At 45.9% G+C, this 23,461-nt stretch overlaps 1 protein-coding gene across 1 annotated transcript; it reads right to left on the bottom strand.

The window, feature by feature from the left end:
- Nucleotides 1-845: 845 nt before the first annotated feature.
- Nucleotides 846-22,400, bottom strand: GNA15 (G protein subunit alpha 15). Its single transcript, XM_087952761.1, has 7 exons — nucleotides 22,133-22,400; nucleotides 16,860-17,044; nucleotides 13,162-13,316; nucleotides 11,352-11,480; nucleotides 9,751-9,880; nucleotides 8,469-8,622; nucleotides 846-2,213 (listed from the first exon to the last, which is right to left on the bottom strand). Exons 1-7 carry the CDS (start codon nucleotides 22,257-22,259, stop codon nucleotides 1,981-1,983), a joined length of 1,113 nt encoding a protein of 370 aa, XP_087808887.1. The 5' UTR covers nucleotides 22,260-22,400; the 3' UTR covers nucleotides 846-1,980.
- Between the last annotated feature and the right edge of the window lie 1,061 nt (nucleotides 22,401-23,461).

Raw genomic sequence — 23,461 nt, 5'->3', positions numbered from 1 at the left:
CTCCTGTCCTCTTCCCTCCCTCTTCTTCTTCCTCCCTCTTTCCTCCTCTCCTCCTTCCTCCTCTCCCCCTCACTCTCCTCTCTGCCCTCCTTCTCCCTTCCCCTCCTCCTCTCCCCTTCCTCCTCTTCCTGCTCCTTTTCCCCCTGTGACGAATTGCTCAAGGTAACACCCAAAACACAGAAGGACTCTGTTAACCTACAAAAGTTTTATATAACTGCAATTGTGTAAGCATTTCCTACACACACACTTGCACCTGCCTGCCAGATGATGTATGGAATTTGGAGAAGACAGGAGCACATAATCGGCAAATTATCCTTACATCCGCTGTAGATACGGCCTTTCTTGCTACGGTGATGTGAGTCCCTGCAGCTGTTAAGTTTGTATCATGGATGGAAAGTGAATCTGGCTTCCACATTGCTTGTCAGACGATCCCAAAGAACCACACGATCCCCAGGGCACTGCTATAAAAACGGACCATTTGCCAAGTGCCCGAATTTTGACCACTTGACTGTGGGGATGCAGCCAGGGTTGGTAAGTGTGAAAAACGGTCACAAGTCACTTTTTTTCAGTGTTGTTGTAAACGTGAACGGCTCGAAACGAATAGTTGTAACTGGGCAAGGACTACATTCATATATACAACCATAGGTACACACATACACAATCCACATTATTATCTACATAAGCTTTAGGTTGTGTAGCTTTCCCACCAGCCCTCAGCCCAGCCTTCATTTTCATCTTGCATTTGGTCACACATTGCACTCTGCACGACTTCAGCTGCCTTTTGACACTGCTGGGTTCAGCGCTGGGACACTGTGTGAGTTAACCTTCTTATCTCCACTTGTTGCTTCAGAGTTGGCTTCCTTATCTCTTCAACTTGCTTGTTCAAGTTCTCCTTCCCGTCAGGGGTCAAATTTTTATCATTCTGTCTACTCTCACAACGTTTTAGTTCTCGTAAGAGGAGGCTGTCCTAACAAAGGAGAGGACCAACCTACAACTAAGGAGAAATTTCTCCTAAGGGTGAGAACAATTCAATCAGTCATTCAGAATGGAGCTTGGAAGGGACCTTGGAGGTCTTCTAGTCCAGCCCCAGTGATGGAGCACCCATAACTTCTAAAGGCAAGATATTCCACTGGCTAATTGTTCTCACCGTTAGGAAGTTTCTCCTTGATTTCAGGTTGCTTCTCACCTTGGTTAGTTTCCATCTGTTGTTTCTTGTCCTGCCTTCAGGTGCTTTGGAAAATAATTTGACACCCCCCTCCACAATCTTCTTTGTGGCAGCCCCTCAAATACTAAAATATCATGCCCCCCTCCCTAGTCCTTCTTTTCTCTAGACTAGACATACCCAAATCCTGCAACCGTTCTTCATATGTTTTAGTCTCCGTGACTTTAGTTGCTCTTTGCATATATTTTTTTAAAGGCCCAACACCTTTTTTGTCATGTGATGAACAAAACCGGATGCAGTATTCCAGGTATGGCCTTACTAAGGCTTTAATCAGTTGATCATTGATCCCACTGATTCTTTTAATCAATTCATCAGTGAAACCATTTGCCTACAAACGTTGTGGATGCTTCATCGCTAGAGGCTTTTAAGAAGAGATTGGAAGCCGTTCGTTTGGAAATGGTGTCGGGTTTCCTGCTCGAGTGGGGGGGGGTTTGGACTAGATGACCTCCGAGGTCCCTTCCAACTCTGTTAGCCTGTGAAGTTGTACATCTTCTGTCCAGTGGTGCAGCTGCAATGTTATTTCAAAAAAAAATCCTTCCCGGCGGTGAGAAGCCGGATTGCCCCCGGTTTCCATCCAAGATTCTCACGGGAAGACGGAGTCAAGGATATGACAAAGTAACTTTTTCCCACCCTGGCACCCCCAACAAGAATGCTCCCTTGTGAATTCAGCTTCTCGAAAGCCCAGTTTTCTCACGACCGACGCAACATCTGGATTGCACGCCCCCAGCAATTCCGTGATGCACCTGGAGCCGGCTTCTTCAAACCAGGCTGAACTCCTCCAGGTAGCTTGCCAAAACGGCGTCCTTGATATCCGTGAAAACCGCGCAGATGTTCTGCGTGTCAGTGGCGCAGGTGTAATGGTGGTAAAGGAACCGGGGTCTGAAGGCGGAAGGGGAACTGCCACAAAGAGAGCCATCGAGAAATTGATGGAAGATGTCGCTGTACATCTCCAGGATGAAGCCTTTGGCCGCGTGAACGTCTTGCTTGGGACCTGGGAAAGGAGAAGGAGAAGAGGTTGTGTGAATTGCCCAGGGTCCTGTTGTGGCCCACCAGTGGCCAGTGGAACTTGGAGCAGACTCGGACAGCGAGGAGGTTGGGGAGGAACCTGGGCCAGTCCTGAAGTCTGGGGAAGGCTCTGACGATGGCTCTGCATCGGAGACAGACATGGGGCCAGGGTCGTCTGACAGTTATCAGCTGCCTTTGGAGTCGGAGATCAGGGAGGCAGAAGAACAGCTGGAGCCTGTTCCCAGTGTGTGCATGCACAGAGCTGCCAGGAGAAGGGAACAGCTAAGGAACAAGGGTCAACAGGGGTGTAAAGCCACAGGAGAACAGTGAATGGCCCTTCCCATAGGGAATAAAAGAGGAGTGAAAGGGGACTGGGTTTTTGCAGGAAACAATTAGTCCCTTTGGGTGAAGATCTGTTCCTCCATTCTTGCTACAGTGTGGCATCTGAAGGATATCATCCTGGCAACTCTCCAAGCCTGATAAAGGTCTGTAGTTGTGAAATCTCTTGGAAGACTGTTGGCCGGGACTTTGCTGGAGAGGAATTCATTGTAAACTCAATAAAAGGGGCTTTATCGGGATGAGAAGCTGGCTTCGTGCTGTTGGGGAAACCTAGGTCAGAACAGTTCCCACCAGCAGCCTTAAGCCTGGATTACATTGCTCCATGGTTGCACATCAGGGAACTTATGCAGTGGCATTTGGAGAGGGATGCATAGCCGTTGCGTTTACAGGTGTCCCTTGCTCAGTGGGACAGTTCTTAAACGAGCTCTGCCCCATTTAACGACCTTTCTTGCTAGAATTGCTAGGGGAATCGGGGCAGTTTTTTTAAGTTAGTAACCGAGTGCTTAAGGAAATCTGGCTTCTCCATTGATTGACTTCACTTGTCAGAAGGTCGCAAAAGGGGATCTCGGAACTCTGGGACATTGCAACCGTCATAAATATGAGCCAGTGGCCAAAGCGTCTGAATTTGGATCAGGTGACCCTGGGGATGCTGCAAATGGCTGTATGAGAAATGGTCATAAGTCACTTTTTTTTTTTTGGAGTGCTGTTGTAACTTTGAACAGTCACTAAATGAACTAAGAGGGGGTCAAGCTACTCTCCAAAGCCCCTGAAGGCAGGACAAGAAGCAAAAATGGGTGGAAACTAATCAAGGAGAGAAGAAACCCCAGAACTAAGGAGAAATTTCCTGACAGTTAGAACAATTAACCAGTGGAACTGCTTGCCTCCAGAAGTTGTTAATGCTCCAACACTGGAAGTTTTTTAGAAGAGAATGGACAAGCATTTGTCTGAAGTGGTATAAGGTTTCCTGCCTGAGCAGAGGGTTGGACTAGAAGTCCTCCAAGGTCCCTTCCAACTCCTATTCTATTCCTATTCCTGTTCCTGTTCCTATTCCTGTTCCTGTTCCTGCTCCTGCTCCTGCTCCTGCTCCTGCTCCTGCTCCTGTTCCTGCTCCTGCTCCTGTTCCTATTCCATTCCATTCTATTCTATTCTAACTGTTGTAAGTCGAGGACCACCTGTATATCTGAGCTGAAGAAGCTTCTTGGATGAGAAGTGAAACCTCTTCAAAGAAAAAGCAGAAAATCCAGTTGCCATGACCTGGATGGCTGAGAATCCCCATAGACATTTAGTAATACACCTATTATGCATCAGTGGTGGTATGCTACCGGTTTGGACCGGTTCAGTCGAACCGGTAGTAAAAAAAATCCTCCGATAAACCGCTGAGAGGAGAAAGAAGAGAAAAGTGCAGGATTGGCCCTCCCACCTGTCTTTGCGCTTTTCTCTTCTTTCTCCTCTCTCAGCTGATTGGCGCTACCGGTCTCAGCTGGTGTGGGGAAAGCTGCGCGTGCGCGTTAGGCAAAGCACGCCCACCAAGCCACGCCCGCCAAGCCACGCCCACCGAACTGGTGGTAAAACCATTTGAATCCCACCACCGCTGTACATCTGTTCCCCGTTGTCTCCACAGCCCAAGGAACTAGGAAGGCATCCTTCTGTCATTTTTGCCCCATCCCTTTTCTTTCTGCAGGCTCAGCGGCCTCTTATCTGACCATTGCTTAATCTTGCAGCTCTTCCTTCTGACTCCCAACCTCCCGTTTCATTGCAGGGAGATACGTGTGTTTTTTTCTCTAGACCAGGGGTGTCAAACTCAAGGCCCATGGGGTGACTTAGATCTGGCCCACAGGGGCCACTCTGGAAACAGTGAAGGACTGGCCCGTGGTACCTCCGCCAGCGAAAACAGAGCTCCGATGCAGGAGGCCGTTGCAGCCGAAAACGGAGCTCGGGAGCCCATTTTTTGCTGGCAGAGTGCTCGGCTCGCCACAGGCAACCCCGACATGAGTGACGTCGAGCTGGGCACGCCCACCCTGGCCACACCCACCCACTCACCCACCCGAGTTCAAACACAACCCTGATGCGGGTCCTCAATGAAATCGAGCTTGACAACCCTGGTCTAGATGGCATACAAGCCACACAAAAAGGAGAATTAACGGAAGAGGAAAATTTGTAGCTCAGGGTTGACCTGCGGGTTCCTGGGTGCTCTCTGAGGTTGGTTGTTTTCTTGCAGATGTTTCATCAGAGATGCCCTGATGATGTTACCTAGTTGGGTGATGAAATGTCTGCAAGGAAACAACCAACCTCAGAGAACACCGGGACGCTATGGAAGGGGAAATAGAGAGCAACAACCTTTTTTACCGACTCCTATTTGGCAACCAACAAAGCAGCTAGAAACCTTTCACTGCTTTGGCAGCTGTCCAAGGAGAAGCAATGCTTTCCCAAACGCAATGCAAGCAGTCCTCTACTTACAACCGTTCATTTAGGGACTGTTTGGCACTAAAAAAAAGTGACTTATGACTGTTTTTCACACTTACAACCGTAGCAGCATCCCCATGGTCCCATAATCAAAATTCAGATCCTTGGCAAACGATTCATAGTTATGGCGGTGTCAACTCATAAAACATTTTGTATACATGTTTTATAGTTGTCAACAGAAAGAAGGGAGGAGTTTCAAAGAGCAGGCGGCAGTGTGGAATCGAAAGTACATTCCATTCATATTTTCTTCAGAGACCGATTAGAGGACTGAAGCTTCTGCTGCGCAAAAATCCAATTGGAGAGCATGATTGATGACTCTTGGCTATGGAAGTGTTTCGTTGGATGATACACCCAGAGGGGTGAGGGGAAAAGCAGGATCAAGGGTGACAATGAATTACGTATCTCAGAGTCGGCTACACCCAGGCAAATGCGGCATGTTAACTTCTAATAAATCCTCTTTAGTTTTGGGAGTGTGGCTCGAGGCTCATGATTTAATTGGAGCAACTGCCGGAATCCTGACAGACGGTTACAGTATCCCGGGGTCACGTGATCCCCTTTTGTGACCTTCTGACAAGCAAACTCAATAGGGAGGCAAGATTCACTTAACAAACGCGTGACTAATTTCATAACTTGCAGCGATTCGTTTTAACAACGGTGGCAAGGAAGTGGTAGAATTCACTTAACAACTTTGCTTTGCTTAGCCATGGAACCTTGAGGCTCAATTTTGGTCATAAGTCGAGGTCTACCTGTGGTCCCAGAGTTCTCTTTAGCCAGATTTGTTATTATGAAAGCTCCAAGAACTCTCTCCTCATTACAGACCTTTATGATGGGAGGACTTCAACTCCCAGAATTCCCTAGCCAGCTTTCCCCACCACAACTGGCTGAGGAATTCTGGGAGTTGAAAGTCCACGCATCATAAAGTTGCCAATGCCTGACTGAGGAATCTTGAGAGTTGAAGTCTCTACAAAAAAAAAAAAAGATGTTGAGACTTTGGAAAAAGTGCAGAGAAGAGCAGCTAAGATGATCAAAGGCTTGGAGTCTAAAACGTATGAAGGACGGCTGCAGGGTTTGGGTTTGGCTAGTCTAAAGAAAAGAAGAATTAGGGGTGACATGATAGTAGTATTTCAATATTTGAGCGGCTACTACAATGAAGAGGGGGTCAACTTATTTTCCAAAGCACCGGAGGGCAGAACAAGAAACAATGGATGGAAATTAATCAGGGAGAATTAAGGAGAAACTTCCTAACAGTGAGGTGCTCCATCACTGGAGGTTTTTAAGAAGAGACTAGACAATCATTTATCTGAAATAGTATAGGTCAGTGGTGGCTAACCTTTTGGGCTCCTGTGCCAAAAATTGCATGCACACCAGCGCACTCGCATGCCAGCACCCAGAATGCAATGCGCGGCCTCCCTCCCCACGCCCCCTGAGCATATGCGCTCAATTTTTCCCACCTCCTTACCTGCACTGCGTCTCACAGCTGACTTTTCAGCTGGCTTGAGGCCTTTTTCGGCCTCCAAGAGGCTTGGAAAAAGCCTCTGCAAGGCTTTTCAGGACGAATTATAGGCCCGTTTCGCCACTATTACAGGAAGTGACAAAACAGGCCTATAATTCAGCCCGAAAAGCTTTGCAGAGGCTTTTCCCGAGCCTCTTGGAGGCCAAAAAAGGCCTCAAACCAACCCAAAAAAAAATCAGCCGTGAGGCGCGCACATGCGCAGTGAGGTAAGTTTGCCTGAGGCTCTCACGCCAGCGCAAATGGCTCTGCGTGCCACTTGTGGCACGCATGCCATAGGTTCGCCATCACGGGTATAGGTTATAGGGAGCTGGACTAGAAGACCTCCAAGGTCCCTTCCAGCTCTATTCTACTCTAAGTCTCAGGTATCATAAAACTGCCAAGGGCTGAGGAATTCTGGGAGACAAAGTCCACAATCACAAAAGAGCTAATGGCTGGCTAGCTAAGGATTGCTGGAAATTAAATTCCACGGATCATAGAGTTGCAAAGGAGAATTGGCTGGGGAATTCTTGGCCAAGGTTGACAAATACTCTCTTCAAGCAGCAACAGCTTGAAGATGAAAGGTGTGCGTCAATTCTAAGCAAAGGTGTGGCTGGCCAACATTAGCACCAAACCAACGTGTTTTCTTCGTTCAAATGCTACAGGAAATCGCTCAGGGTTGGGCCCTATTTGCACCCTAACCACAGCCCCAGTATGTCCTCTAAACATCCTTCTTTGGCTATAACCCCACAAAGTTGTTGAGACTTTGGAAAGAGTGCAGAGAAGGGCAACTAAGATGATTAAAGGCCTGGAGATAAAAAAAACAAAACATATGAAGAACAGTTGCAGGAACCGGACATGGCCAGTCTAGACAAAAGACTAGGACTAGGGGTGATATGAGAGTAGCATTCCAGTATGTGAGGGGCTGCCACAAATAAGAGGGGGTCAACTTATTTTCCAAAGCACCTGAAGGCAAGGCAAGAAGCAATGGATGGAACTAATCAAGAAGCAACCTGCTCCATCACTGGAGGTTTTCAAGAAGAGACTGGGTAGCTACTGGTCTGAAATGGTATGAGAAGGGACTAGAAAACCTATATGAGCCAATAGTATGCAGTGGCAGCCAAAAAAGCCAATGCAATCCTAAATTGCATTAACAGAGGGATACAATCAAGATCAAGGGAGGTACTAATACCACTCTATAAAGCGTTAGTAGGACCATACCTAGTACTGCCTCCAGTTTTGTTCACCACACTATAAAAAGATGTTGAGACCCTAGAAAAAGCGCAGAGAAGAGCAACCAGGATGATTAGGGGACTGGAGGCTAAAACATATGAAGAACGGTTGCAGGAACTGGACTTGGCTAGTCTAGTGAAGAGAAGGACCATGGGAGACATGACAGCGGCCTTCCAATATTTGAGGAGGGGCTGCCACAGAGAGGAGGGGGTCAAGCTATTTTCCAAGGCACCCGAAGGCCAGACAAGGAATAATGGATGGAAACTGAACACGGAGAGATTTAACCTGGAAATAAGGAGAAACTTTCTGATAGTGAGAACAATCAACCCATGGAACAGAAGTTGCCCTCGGAAGTTGTGGGAGTGCCATCACTTGAGACTTTCAAGAAGAGATTGGACTGCCATTTGTCAGAAATGGTGTAGGGTCTCCCGCTTGGGTGGGGGGTTGGAGAGGCCAGACAAGAAATAATGGATGGAAACTGAACAAGGAGAGATTTAACCTGGAAATAAGAAGAATTTTTGCGGTTGTAAGTCGAGGACTACCTATAACTGAAGTAATGAAAGAACACCTTCCCCATAATTTAGCTGAGGGTTCGGATTAGGGAAGCAGGCCTCCAGTTTGCACCAATTTTGCAATCCTTTTCTAGAACCTGCCGCTTTGCAGACAGCCCCCTCTAACCGTCCACGCTGCCCACCTGTCCATAGCAGGAAACGTTACCTGGGAAAGTGGGGAAATAGGCAGCCAGATCCGAGGTGAGGATTTTCTCCTCCAGGATGTCCACTTTGTTCAGGAAGAGAATAATGGAGGTGTTCCAGAACCAGGGCAGCTCCAGAATTGTCCTGAAGAGATCTAAACTCTCCCTCATTCGGTTCTGATAGGAAAGAGCGGGGGGGGATGAGGGGGAAAAAAAGAAGGAAAAAAATGCATCAAGAATGAGCACACAGTAGGGTTTAGGAAGTTTTTTTTCTGGAGGCCTTTTCTGCAGACATCGGTTTGCCCAGCGAGACAACCGAGGGACGTTTCAGTGGATCAGAGGGCCAGAAAATAATATGTATAAATTCTGACAGAAAATAATATGTGTAGCTCAGGGTTGAACTGTGCGGTCCTTGGTATTCTCTGAGGTTGTTGGTTTTCTTGCAGACATCTCATGACCCAGCTAGGTAACATCATCAGTGTTAGAAGGGAGTGAGGTTTGCAGAGTGGTGGAGAAGAAGCGGGGGGTGGGTGGGAAGGAGGAGGAATGGGGAAAGGACTATGCGGTCCTTGGTACAGCTTGGCTGTTTGGTTATTTTCTTGCAGACATTTCATTACCAAACTAGATAATATCATCAGTGCTAGAAGGGAGTAAGGTTTGGGGGGAGGAGGAGGAGGAGGAGGAGGAGGAGGGGGGGGAGGGGGGGGGGGGGGGGGGAGGAGGAGGAGGAGGAGGAAGACGACTATGGGGTCCTTGGTGCAGCTTGGGTGTTTCCTTGTAGACATTTCATTACCAAACTAGGTAACATCATCAGTGATAGAAGGGAATGAGGTTTGTGGAGTGGTGGAGAAGAAGGGGAGAAAAAGGGAAGGAGGAAGAGGAAGAGGTGGGGTCCTTGGTGTTCTCTGAGTTTGGTTGTTTCTTTGCATAAGTTCCATTACCCAACTAGGTAACATCATCAGTGCTAGAAGGGAGTGGTATACTTGTACATAAACTGAGAGCTACAAGCGCTTAGCGTATATACAAGTGGCTTGCTCTGGCTTACCACTGACAGGCGAGTCACTTCTATAAAACAGAGAGTAAAACCCGCTTAATTTTAGCACTGATGATGTTACCTAGTTGGGTAATGAAACGTCTGTAAGAAAACCATCAAGCTCAGCGAGCATCAAGGACCCCTCATATAAATTCCCAATATATACAATGCACACACACACACACAATACTCATAATGTAGACATACATAATCCTCTCCCTTAATTGTCCCTCTATTCCTCCAAATATTCCTGTCTCAACACTGCTCCTTACTTCGGTATTATTCTCCTCCAGCGACTGGTCATACTCGCTCAGAGAGGCCAAATAGATTAAGGCAATCACGTTTTCGAAACAGTGGATCCACTTCCGGCGTTCGGTTTTCTGCCCGCCAACATCAACGATCCTAAAAAAAATAGAAATGAAAAATATATATATATATAGATAATCCTCTACTTCTTACTTAGACGAATCTTGGCTCAAAAAAAAGCGACTGTGAGAGGCACCTTGGAGTCTTAGGGGACTATCACTTAAACATGAGCCAGCTGTGTGTGGTGGCACCCAAAAAAGCGAATACAATCCTTGTTTGCATAAAACAGAGGAACAGAATCAAAAATCGCATGAAGTATTAGCACCACTTTATAAATCCTTAGTAAGTCCACCCTTAGAATATTGCATCCAGTTTTGGTCACCACGTTGCAAAAAAGACAGTGAGACTTTGGCAAAACTAAGATGATTCAAGGTCTGGAGAATAAAACATAAGGAGAACAAACAGTTGCAGGATTTGGGTATGGTGAAACTAGAGAAAAGGAGTAGGGGGGACATGATAGTAGTATTGCAATATTTGAGGGGCTGCCACAAAGAGGAGAGGGGTCAAATTATTGTCCAATGTTGCCACATTACACAATGACACAAAGCCTCTCAAAATATGACTGATATTTAATCTCTCGATTCTGATTATGGCCCCTTTACAACCTATGGACTTCAACTCCCAGAATTCCAATGCTGGCTCAGGAATTCTGGGAATTGAAGTCCACAGGTCCGGAAGGGACTACAGGTAGTTCTCAATTTACGACCACAAATGAGCCCAAATTTGATGTTGTTAAGCGAGAAAGTTGTGGGGTTTTCCCCATTTTACGACTTTTCTTGCTACATTTGTGAAGTGAATCACTGCGGTTGTTAAATTAGTAACATGGTTTTTAAGCGAATCTGGTTTCCACCCCTGTTGGCCAGAAGGGGAAATCACGCGACCCTGAGACACGGCAGGCATCATAAATGTGAGTCATTTTATTCTATGGATGGTTAGAAAGTAGAGTAAGAAACTGAAGGATATGGTAATAATAATGATACTGTATAATTGATTATTTTTCAATAAATTACAACATGAATATAATTTAGTATAGGTGGAATTTGCCTTTAAGGATAGTTTGAAACTGAAATAAAAAAATCCAATGACAATGTAACAATGATACATAATGTTGACTAGAATATAATGTGAATGTAAACTCAAAGAGAGATGTATGCAAATATTAATATGTGCACAAGATATACGTACCCGGATGACACACTGCTATATCTGAAAGATGGTTTTTATTTGTTATTTTTGTTGTAAAAATAATAAATAATGAATGAATGAATGAACGAACGAACAAACAAACATGAGTTTACGGGGTTGCTACAACGGTCGTAAGTGTGAAAAAAAGTCATAAGTCATTTTTTCAGTGATGTTGTAACTTTGGATGGTCACTAAATGAACTGCTGTAAGTCCAGGACAAACCTGAATAGCTACCAATCCCGATTATATCTTTGTTTTAAGGAATCCAATATGAAACATACTGTAAGCACTTGGGATGAATGGTTTTTTTTTTCCAGTTTACCTTAACGTCACCTTTTGCATCGAGAAGCAGTACTCGTTAATGCCCGTTGTGGGCACACGGGTTCTCAAGATATCCTGGGCATTTGGCACATACCCCTCAGAAGCAATGCGATCCAGATTCGAAAGGAAGCTGAAACAGAGAGACACCTGTCACTCTGGACAATGCACTGACAGAGTAACTCAAAATTAATGCACACACTTCTCTAGCACAGTGCCTTCCGAACTTGGCAACTGTAAGATAGGTGGACTTCAATTCCCAGAATTCCCCAGCCTGCATTTGTAGACCAATTCCCAGAATTACCCAGCCAGCCTGAAATTTGGGAAAGTTGTGTCAGCTTCAGTGCTACTGGCCACAGCTGTGCTGCTATGATATTGCTGTGGTTACTAGAATAGAATAGAATAGAATAGAATAGAATAGAATAGAATAGAATAGAATAGAATAGAATAGAATAGAATAGAATAGAATTCTTTATTGGCCAAGTGAGATTGGACACACAAGGAATTTGTCTTGGTGCAAATGCTCTCAGTGTACATAAAAAAAGATACATTCGTCAAGAGTCATAAGGTACAACACTTAATGATAGTCATAGGGTACAATAAGCAATCAAATCATACTAGGAAAAGTCAATATAGATCGTAAGGATACAAATGACAAAGTTACAGTCATACAGTCACAAGTGGGAGGGGATGGGCGATAAGGAGTGATGAGAAGATTAATAGTAATAGTAGTGCAGACTTTGTAAATAGTTGGACAGTGTTGAGGGAATTATTTGTTTAACAGAGTGATGGTATTTGGGGAAAAAATGTCCTTGTGTCTAGTTGTTCTGGTGTGCAGTGTTCCATAGCGTCGTTTTGAGGGAAGGAGTTGAAACAGTTTATGTCCAGGATATGAGGGGTCTGTAAATATTTCCACAGCCCTCTTTTTGACTCATGCAGTATACAGGTCCTTGATGGAAGGGAGGGTGGTAGTAATTGTTTTTTCTGCAGTCCTAATTATACTCTGAACTTTGTTTTCCACATTTGGTGACAGTTTCCAAGCCTGTCTAGTAATCCTCCACTCCTTTCCCCCATCCAGGAGCAGCTACTTACTCCTGGGGGAGAGGGAGGGAAGGAGGGAGGAGTGGCAGAGACAGAGATAAAGACAGAGAGACATATTATGGTAGGGATGGATGGGAAGGGAAGGGAAGGGAAGGGAAAATTTCCAATATTCCTTGCCAGATTCCCACAGGGAAAGTCAATGGGGAAGCCAGCAGGAAGTCGGAAATACCACTGCTTTTTTTCCCTGCCTGAAGTCATTCTGTTTCTCTGTTTAGGTAAGCTGAAATATCTCTGAAATGATGACCCAAATGACACAGGTTGCTGGCCACATGACCATGGAAATGTTTTTGGACAACGCTGGCTCCCTCAGCTAAGAAACCGAGATGATTACAGCCCCTAGCCTAGAGCCAGACATGACTGGACAGGAGAAATATTTAACGTGCATCCACCGTCCACTCAGGAAGCACACAAATCTTTACACCACTACGGTGCCAAGAGGTCATGACATAGAATAACAGAGTTGGAAGGGACCTTAGAGGTTACCTAGTCCAACCCCCTGCTCGAGCAGGAGAGTCTAGCCTCTGCCTAGGATCGAACTCACAGTCTCCTGATTGTGAGGTGAGAGTTCCACCTCTAGGCCACCACACTGGACCAAAAACAGTTTGTAGGGTCTTGGACCCTCCTCGCAACTCTACATTCGACCACCAACCCAAGGTAAGAACACCCGATGGTCGGTCCAAAACAAAGTGTGAACCGGATTAAAAGGGACTCACTAGGACGTCGAATCGAGCAGGTGGAATTTGCTTCTCCTCTTATAACAGGTCCTGATGCCGGCATCCTTCCAGAGGCCACCAATGATCCTGGCATTGTGGGGGTCCAGGGAGACCACTTTATAGGCATCTATGCTCAGGAGCTGCCGGGCGTTTTGCTAGAGACAGAAAATAATGGTTTTCTGAGGCATATGAAGAGCGGTCGGAGGAATCAGGTACGCCTAGTCTAGGGAGAAGAAGGACTAAGGGTGACATGAGAGCAGCCTCCCAATATTTGAGGGGCTGCCCCAAAGAAGAGGGAGTCAAGCTATTCTCCAAAGCCCCTGAAGGCAGGACAAGAAGCAATAAGGATGGAAGGTCATTAAAGAGAGAAGCAACCTAGAATTAAGGAGAGATTTCCTGACAGGGAGGACAATCAACCCGCGGAACTTCAGAAGTTGTGGGAGCTTCATCACTGGAGGCTTTTAAGAAGAGGCTGAACAGCCATTTGTCTGAAATGGTGTAGGGTTAGGGGTGTCCAACTCAAGGCCCGGGAGCCGGATCCTCAGGGGTGGCCTTCAAAAATGTTAGCAAAGGGTTCTCTGCCCGGTTGCTGGGTGGGCGTGGCCATGGTTGGCGTGGCCTAGTAGACCTCCTGCACCACGGTGGGATGGGGGGGCATTTTTGCTCTCCCCAGGCTCCGGAGGCTCCGTAGTATTGCAATATTTGAGGGGCTGCCACAAAGAGGAGAGGAGTCAAATTATTGTCCAATGTTGCCACATTACACAATGACAAAAAGCCTCTCAAAATATGACTGATATTTAATCTCTCGATTCTGATTATGGCCCCTTTACAACCTATGGACTTCAACTCCCAGAATTCCTGAGCCAGCTGGCTTAGGAATTCTGGGAATTGAAGTCCATGGGTCCTGAAGGGACTACAGGTAGTTCTCAACTTACGACCACAAATGAGCCCAAATTTGATGTTGTTAAGCGAGAAAGTTGTGGGGTTTTCCCCCATTTTACGACTTTTCTTGCTACATTTGTGAAGTGAATCGCTGCGGTTGTTAAATCAGTAACGTGGTTGTTAAGTGAATCTGGTTTCCACCCCTTGCTGGCCAGAAGGAGAAATCACCCGACCCTGAGACACGGCAGCCATCATAAATGTGAGTCATTTTATTCTATGGATGGTTATAAAGTAGAGTAAGAAAGCCTCAAGCCTCCAGGAGGACAAAACCAGGCACCCCGGGCTCCGGAGGCCGTCTGGAAGCTGAAAACGGGCCCATTTCCGGCCTTCCCAAACTTCCAGGAGGCCCATTTTTTGCCCTTCCTGAGCCTCCGTGCGGGCCCTGCACTTACCTGCATCCGAAAGGGGCTGTGTGGGGACTCCTGGGAGGTGTGGGGCAGGGTGGGTAGGGCCAGCCAGGAGTGGGATTTGGGGGGTTCTCTGAACTGCACAGAATCTTAGCTAGGGGCTCTCCTGAACCCCTGCGAATGTTCAGCAGCTCAGCCCTGTGGATCTGGCCCGCATGGCCACCCTGGAAACAGTGAAGGACCAGCCTGCGGTGCCACTGCCGGTGAAAATGGAGCCCGGGAGGGCCTCATGCAGCCGCAAACGGAACCCGGGAGTCCATTTTTACCGGCGGAGTGCTTGTGCCGCCAAAAGGCGCCTCCAACACAATGATGTCGAACTGGCCATGCCCACCTCCCCCTCCTCCCAAGGTCAAACACAACCCTGATGCAGCCCTCGATGAAAACGAAACCTTGACACCCTTGGTATAGGGCCGTGATGGTGAACCTATGGCACGCGTGCTACAGGTGGCACGCAGAGCCATATTTGTGCTGGCTTGCGAGCTGCAGATAAACTGACCACACTGGGCAATGCGCGTGCCTCACAGCTGATTTTCGGCCGATTTGAGGCCTTTTTCGCTCCCAAAGGTTTGAGGAAGGCTTGCAGGCCAAAAACTAAGCTCGTTTCGTCACTTCCAGTATTTGTGGAAAAACAGGAAGTGATGAAACGGGACTAGATTTTTGGCCTACAAAAAAGCTTCTGTGGGACCTTCCTTCCGAGAGCTTTGGGAGGCCAAAGGCCTCAAACCGGCGGCAGGGTGGGTGGGTGGGATTGCATGCGCATGCATAGGGGACATGGCGGGGGGCACATTGCCTTCTGGGTGCTGGCACGTGAGCCAGAGAGTGCAAGCGCATGCGCAATTTTGGCACAGGAGCCCCAAAAGGTTAGCCATCACTGGTATAGGGTTTCCTGCCTGAGCAAGGGGTTGGACTAGAAGGCCTCTAAGGCCCCTTCCAACTCTGTGACTCTGTTTCAGAGCAGAGTGGAAAACGTTGGGTAGGAACATTCTAGAAGCCTAGTCAGAGGAGGCCCCTTTCGTGAATGCTGCCCACTGAATGACAGAGATCCTGGAGGTGTGAAGTGATTTCAGGGCAAGCTGTGGTCTATTTGTCATTAATAACCAATACAGACTTGTGGAACTTCAACTCCCAGCCCAGGAATTCTGGGAATTGAAGTCCAGAGGTCGTAAAAGGGCCATAGTTCTCTCCCCACGTCCCCGCTGCTCTAAAGCAAACTAATGATGGAGCCCAGGCACAATTCAGCCCAACATCTCTGTTCCTAAACAAGACCATTGCTACGTGTGTTTTCCCCCATCTGATGACCTTTTTGCCACAGCTGTTAAGCAAAGGTTGTTAAGTGAATCATGAGGCCGTGAAGCAAATCTGGCTTCCCCCATAGACTTCGCTTGTCAGAAGCTTGCAACTGGTAATCACTTGACCCCGGGGACAGTGCAACCATCATAAATACACACGCCAGTTGCCATGCTCAATAGCAGGAACCGTGAGAGGGATCTTGGAGTCTTAGTGGACAACCAGCTAAATAGGAGCCAGCAGTGTGCAGCAGCCATCAAAAAAGCTAATGCAATCCTAAGTTGCTTTAACAGGGGGATACAATCGAGATCAAGTGAGGTACTAATACCACTCTATAAAGCCTTAGTAAGACTACACCTAGTTTTGGTCACCACACTATAAAAAAGATGTTGAGACTCTAGAAAAAGTACAGAGAAGAGCAACCAGGAGGATTAGGGGACTGGAAGCTAAAACATACAACAAACGGTTGCAGGAACTGGGCCTGGCTAGTCTAGTGAAGAGAAGGACCAGGGGAGACAGGATAGCAGTCTTCCAATATTTGAGAAGCTGCCACAGAGAGTAGGGGGTCAAGCTATTTTCTAAAGCTCCTATCGGCCAGACAAGGAATAATGGATGGAAACTGAACAAGGAGAGATTCAACCTGGAAATAAGGAGAAACTTTCTGACAGGGAGAACCATCAACCAATGGAACAGAAGTTGCCTTCGGAAGTTGTGGGAGTTTCATCCCTGGAGACTTTCAAGAAGAGATTGGACTCCCATCTGTCAGAAATGGTGTAGGGTCTCCCGCATGGGTTGGACTAGATGACCTATAAGGTCCTTTCCAACTCTGATTATCTGCAATCTGTTATGGGTCCTAATTTTGATCACATGACTGTGGAGAATGCTGCTATGTGAAAACAGTTCATAAGTCCCTTTTTTCACTGTCGGCGTAAGTACAAACGGCTCCTATGCTGCTATGTGAAAACAGTTCATAAGTCCCTTTTTTCACTGCCGGCGTAAGTACAAACGGCCGCTGATTGTAATGGTTGTAATGTCAAGGATTGCCTCTATGTGGATACTCACTGCATTCTCCTCCTGGGCGTAAGGAATCTGCAGGCTCTCCATAGCTCTGATGATTGCCTGGATAGAGGTGAAGATGTTTTGATACACCACTTTCGCAAAGTCCTTCCGCTCGTCTTCCGTGAATCCCACTCCGTGGATAATCCTCATCTGTTTGATGAAGGTGCTTTTTCCACCTTCCCCAGTGCCTGATGGGTAATGCACAACACACACAAAAAAAACATTGATTTTCCAGTAGAACATCCGGGATGCAAGTCTAGCCAACTTAACAGGAATAACAAAGTTGGGAAGGGACCTTGGAGGTCTTCTAGTCCAACCCCGCTTGTACGGAAGCCTAGACGCTTCACATCCCGGACATAAAACTGTTTCAACTCCTACCCTCAAAATGACGCTATAGAGCACTGTACACCAGAACAACTAGACCAGAGGTGGCATTCAGCAGGTTCTGACCAGTTCTAGAGAACCGGTCGCGGAAATTTTGAGTAGATCGGAGAACTGGCAAATCCCACCTCTGACTGGAGATTTTACAGTCTCCTTCCCCTGCCACGCCCACCAAGCCACGCCCACAGAACAGGTAGTAAAAAAAAAATTGAATCCTACCACTGAACTGGACACAAGGACAGTTTTTCCCCCCAAACGCCATCACTCTGCTAAACAAATAATTCCCTCAACACTGTCCAACTATTTACAAAGTCTGCACTACTACTACTATTAATCTTCTCATCACTCCTCATCACCCATCCCCTCCCACTTGTGACTGTGTGACTGTAACTTTGTCACTTGTATCCTTACAATCTATATTGGCTTTTTCCTAGTATGATTTGATTGCTTATTGTACCCTATGACTATTATTAAGTGTCGGACCTGATGATTCTTGATGCTTGATGAATGTATCTTTTCTTTTATGTACACTGAGAGCATTTGCACCAAGACAAATTCCTTATGTGTCTAATCACACTTGGCCAATAAAGAATTCTATAATTCTGTTAGATGCTGTGGCATTGTCCTGACCAATCTCCTTATCACTCACAGCACCTGAAGGCAGGACAAGAAACAAAGGATGGAAACTAATCAAGGAGAAAAGCAACCTAAAACTAAGGAGGAATTTCCTGACAGAACAATTCATCAGTAGAACGATTTTCTTCTAGAAGTTGTGGGTGCGCCAACCAACAGTGGAGGTTTTGAAGAAGAGATTGGACAGCCATGACTCTTGCTCGAGCAGGGGGTTGACTAGAAGACCTCCAAGGTCCCTCCCAACTCTGTTTATTCTGTTATTCAGCTATTCAGTTTGGCAATTTTGCAAAGGTTTCCCTTTGACGGTACCAGTGCTCAAAGGCATTAAATCGCCAACCCCAGGAACGATTGATTGATTTAATATATTTAAAATATTTATAGAGCTGCCTATCCTACAACCAACCCTCTTATAGCTATTAGGTTGGAGTTAGTTCAATGGCAAAGTTTTATTATGATTTATTTACTTATTGAATTTATATTGCAGCCTATTCGCCCATGGCTTTCCTGGTTTACAGGGAGAAATTTGCTGATTTGGAACCTGGTCACTTCAGTTAGAATAAAAGAACAGAAAAGTATTTCTCTAGAACAGTATTTCTCAACCTTATCCATTTTAAGATGCATGGACTTCAACTCCCAGAATTGCTCAGCCAGGTTGGTGGATTTCAGCTCCCAAAATTCTTCACCCATCATCTAAACCACCGCTTCTCAACTTTAGCAACATTAAGGTGTGTGGACTCCAAGTCCCAGAATTCCCCAGACAGCCTCTGGACCATGTTTCTCAACCTGAGCAACATTACGGTGTGTGGACTCCAACTCCCAGAATTCCCCAGCCAGATTTGTGGACTTCAACTCCCAGAATTTCTGCCGCATCTAAAGTAATTCAACCTTAACAACTTCAACCCAAGAATTGAGGAATCCGCAACTTCTAAGTTTAGAAACGCTGTTTTAGATGCATCTTCTCCATGATTGGTAGATATCCAGCTCAGAAGTCCACTTTTCAAGGCTGGTGGGTCTTAGCATCATGGACAATCAATTGAGCTCTGCTTTTATTTGCGGTCACTTCCAGTGGAAATCTGTGCCGTTCTCTAACTAACCAACATCTCACTTCAGTTATCGGAAGCTGGCTTGGTGTTTGTCTCCTTCCCCAAAACATCTCAGCTGCAGGCGATATCAAGCCAAGGGCTCCCGAAACTTTTCATTCAGCTGCTTTAATCTTCATGAATCCATAAAAACGGGCGTGGGGTTAACAATAATATTTGCAGCTGCGGCAGTAAAGTTTGTTGGATTTTGGCACATACCCTTGACATTTCTCCTAACAAGCATTAATCCTAAAAACAGCTCTCGGATAAATTGCGTAAACACTCAATTTTACAGACGTGCTTTTGCTTTTAAACCTAAAGCAACAAATAAGTGCCCCACCAGAATCAGACAGATTCAAGTTTTGGGGTTTTTTTAGCGGTATTTTTTTATAGGTTGGGAGGGGAAAAAAACAATAGTTTGTCTGTTTTAACGTTCGGCATTAAAAATAAGTGGAACTTCCCTCGTGATTGTTGAGGCCACCATCTTAACTTTTTTGACCATCATGTGGTTAGAAGAAGTCTATTTGCTTGATTGCTAAAATTAATGCTAATATTTCCTTGCCCGTATTTGGTATTTTGCTTCAGGTTTTTATATTTTGGATAGTTGGAAGAGAATTGCCCCCAAAAAAGAGAATCTGGAAGAATTAGAAGAGGTCTGCAAATCACTTTTCTTCCTTCTATTATACAGCTAGTCCTCGATTTACAATCACTTAGCAACCACTTAGCAAGTTGCGACAGACCTCGCTCCCCAAAAAAGGCTACCTACAACCTGGTTCCACACTTAACTATGGATTCACTTAACAATCCCTACAAAAAAAAATTGTAAAGATCATCCACTTCACAACTGTTATGATTTCCGACTGTAATTGCTAGGTTCAGTTATGGTCATAAGCAGGGGTGGGATTCAAATTTCTTAACCTGGTCTGTGGGCGTGGCCTAATTTGTGGGTGTGGCTTGGTGGTCATGTGACTGGGTGGGCATGGCTTGCTGACTGGGCATGGCTTGGTGGTCATGTGACTGACTGGGCATGGCTTGTATGCAAATATTATAAATATTTATGTAAATATTGAATTTTTTTATAAAAAAGAGCAACTTTTACCCAAAACCAGGCAAAGCAGGCAGGCAGATTGAGTTGTTCACAGAATCACAGATTCACTTAGAGATCTATAATTCTGCAATCTGCTACCTGAGTCTGTCACATAAAATTTGCTTGCAAGCAAACTCACAAAATTAACTCACAACACACCATGTATGTAAATATTGAATTTTTTTTATTAAAAAAGAGCAATTTTTACCCAAAAGCAGGCAAAGCAGGCAGGCAGATTGAGTTGCTCACAGAATCACAGATTCACTTAGAGATCTATCTATCTGCAATCGGCTGCCTGAGTCTGCACTGAAAAACAGAAGCTTCAGTCCTAAGGAAGGTTCAGCTCTGCTTTTAGATTAGCTAGAAAGCAAGAAATCCAACAATTTCCTGCTTTCTACCTAATCTAAATCTCCTGGCACAACAGAACAGCTGATGGCCGGGGGTGGGGAGGAAAAAGGAAAAATAGCAACTTACGAAACGCAGGCAAGTTTGATGGCCCCCATGCCAGGTAAGGAGTGAGTGTGGGTGGGGAGGGAAGGGGCCAGCCAGTGGCGCGATTTGCCAGTTCTCCAAACTGGGCAGAATCATAACAAATCCCACCACTGGTCGTAAGTCAAGGACTACCTGTAAAGATTTCACGAATGACATGGGAAACCATTACCCACACTCGGATAGATAACACTGCAGAAGAGATAAAAGGAGATAAAATTACTCCACCTGTGCTCTAATAGCGATAGCACTTAAGACTTATATACCGCTTCACAGTGCTTTACGGCCCTCTCTAAGTGGTTTACAGAGTCAGCCTATGGCCCCCAACCATCTGGGTCAGTGGTTAGGGTGCAGTACTGCGGGCTACTTCTGCTGATTGAGGGCTCCCTGCAATTGGGTAGATCGAATCCCAACAGGCTCCAGGTGGACTCAGCCTTCCGTCCTTCCAAGGTGGGTAAAATGAGGACCCAGATTGTTGGGGGCCAATATGCTGACTCTGCAAACCTCTTACAGAGGGCTGTAAAGCACTATAAAGCCGTATGTAAGTTTAAGTACTATTGCTAATAAAAGGGAGGGAGAGAGAATGAGAGGGGAAAAGAAACAAGAGAGAATGAAAGAAAGGGAGGGAAAGAGGGAGAGGGAATGAGAGGCAGAGAGAGTATGAGAGAGATAGAAGTGGGGGGAGAGGGGGGAATGAGAGAGAGAGAGACAGAAAGAGAACGAGAGAGACAGAGACAGAGACAGAGACAGAGACAGAGACAGAGACAGAGACAGAGACAGAGAGAGAATGAAAAGGTGGAAAGCAACTATTTGGAGACAACAAACAAAAGACATAAGCCTTTTTTTTTTTAATTTCCAAAACTAGATTTCAGCTCTTACTTTGCTGCATTACAAGAAAGCTGAAAAATGACCTCAGTAGGATGGAAGGCTGAGTAAATCTTGAACTGGCCAGAATCGAACTGCTGAACTGTTGGCAGCCGGCCGTCAGCAGAAGTCACCTACAAGCACTGCGCCACCACAGCTCTTAAGCTATTCCTACCTGTGACTGTCTAACCCATAATATACCACATACTGGTCGTCCTCAACGTACGACCCCAATTGAGCCCAAATTTTGCGATTTGCTAGGCAGGGCCGTCGTTAAGTGCACTTCTCCCCCTTTATTGGCCTTCCTTGTCACGGTTGTTAAGTGAATCACTGCAGCTGTTAAGTCAGTCGGTTTTGTCAAGCGAATCCGGCTTCCCCATTGATTCTGCTTGTCAGAAGGTCGCAAAAAAGGAGATCCCATGACCCTGGGATGTTGCGACCGTCATAAATGCGAGCAGTGGTGGGATTCAAATAATTTAACAACCGCTTCTCTGCCCTAACGATTTCTTCCAACAACCGGTTCACCAAAAGGCTCAGAAAGTTAACAACCGGTTCCCACTGAATACGAGTCAGTTGCCAAGCGTCTGAATTTTGAACATGGGGACCACGGGGATATTTGCCAGGGTCGTAAGTGTGAAAAATGACCATGGTCATTTTTTTTCCTCCCAGGGCCGCTGTAATTTCGAACAGTCCCTAAATGGACCGTTGTAAGCCGAGGATTGCCTGCATAGTTATGTACTCACCCAACAACAGCAGCTTTAACTCCCACCGGTCCCGTTTCTTTTGTTCTTGAAGTAGCCGGCTGATTTCTTTATCGATCATCATGGCATTTTTTTCGTCCTCGGACATGAAGCACAGGCACCACACCATGGTGCTTCCCGAACCGCTCCAGGTTTCCCCCAAAAATCAGAGGGGTGGGGGGGACTCAGAAAAATCAGGATTTGAAACAGGCGTGCTGGCAGGGTCCTTCCACCAGCCTGAACGGAGGAGCACCGATCTCTGGGGAAGCGGCCGTCCGTCCAGCAGAAACTGCCTGGAGATCAAATTTCAAGCATGAGACAAAAAATATTTGGCGGAGACCCCACCGATGCCAGCAATGTGGGCTGGGCTGGCTTAGTTTCACCCTCCCAACATTCATGGGAAGCTCCTTGACCGAGCAACTGACATGGTCATGAATGGTCAAGCCCTAGTAAGGCCACACCGGGAATAACTGCAACCAAGTTTGGTCACCACACTACAAAAAAAAGGATGTTGAGACTTTGGAGGGAAAGAGCAACTAAGATCATTAAAGGCCCAGAGACTAAAACATAGGAAGAACAGTGGCAGGATTTAGGTTGGACTAGTCTAGAGAAAAGAAGGACTAGGGGAGACATGAGAGCAGTCTTCCAGGATTTGAGGGGCTGCCACAAAGAAGAGGGGGTCAAGCTATTCTCCAAAGCACCTGAAGGCAGGGCAAGAAACAATGGGTGGAAACCAGTCAAGGAGAGAAGCAATGTGGAATTAAGGAGAAACTTCCCAGCAGTGAGGAAAATTAACCAGTGGAACTACTTGCTTCCAGAAGTTGTGGAGCTTCATCACTGGAGGTTTTTAAGAAGAGATTAGACAGCCATTTATCTGAAACGGTACAGGGTTTCCTGCTTAAGCAGGGGGTTGGACTAGAAGACCTCTAAGGACACACTTCCAACTCTGAGTCTAGTCTATTCTGTTCTGTTCCATATCCCATTCTATTCCATATTCTATTCTATTCCATATGCCATATTCAATTCTATTTATTCTATTCCATATTCCATTCTATTCTGTATTCTGAATTCTATTCCATATCCCATGTTCCATTCCGCTCCCATAATCTACATTCCACTTTCCACAATCTATTATTCTATTCTATTCTATTCTATTCTATTCTATTCTGTTCTGTTCTGTTCTGTTCTGTTCTGTTCTATTCTATTCTATTCTATTCTATTCCTTATTCCTTATTCCTTATTCCTTATTCCTATTCCTTATTCCTTATTCCCTATTCTATTCTATTCTATTCTATTCTATTCCTATTCCGATTCTATTCTATTATTCTGTTC

The sequence above is a fragment of the Notechis scutatus genome, chromosome 1 (assembly GCF_049901735.1).
Source record: "Notechis scutatus isolate UNSWTSFEM ecotype Mainland chromosome 1, rNotScu1.2, whole genome shotgun sequence".
In the NCBI taxonomy this organism is placed as follows: domain Eukaryota; kingdom Metazoa; phylum Chordata; class Lepidosauria; order Squamata; family Elapidae; genus Notechis; species Notechis scutatus.
The sequence above is the reverse complement of the archived record's forward strand: the minus strand, read 5'-3'. Positions and strand labels throughout refer to the sequence as shown.

Coding starts and splice junctions, on each gene's coding strand:
- GNA15 (XM_087952761.1), bottom strand. CDS start 22,259: ATGGTGTGGTGCCTGTGCTTCATGTCCGAGGACGAAAAAAATGCCATG. Junction 13,317..16,859: donor ACGCCCAGGAGGAGAATGCA/GTGAGTATCCAC, acceptor TTCTGTCTCTAG/CAAAACGCCCGGCAGCTCCT. Junction 8,623..9,750: donor TGGAGGAGAATAATACCGAA/GTAAGGAGCAGT, acceptor CTTTCCTATCAG/AACCGAATGAGGGAGAGTTT.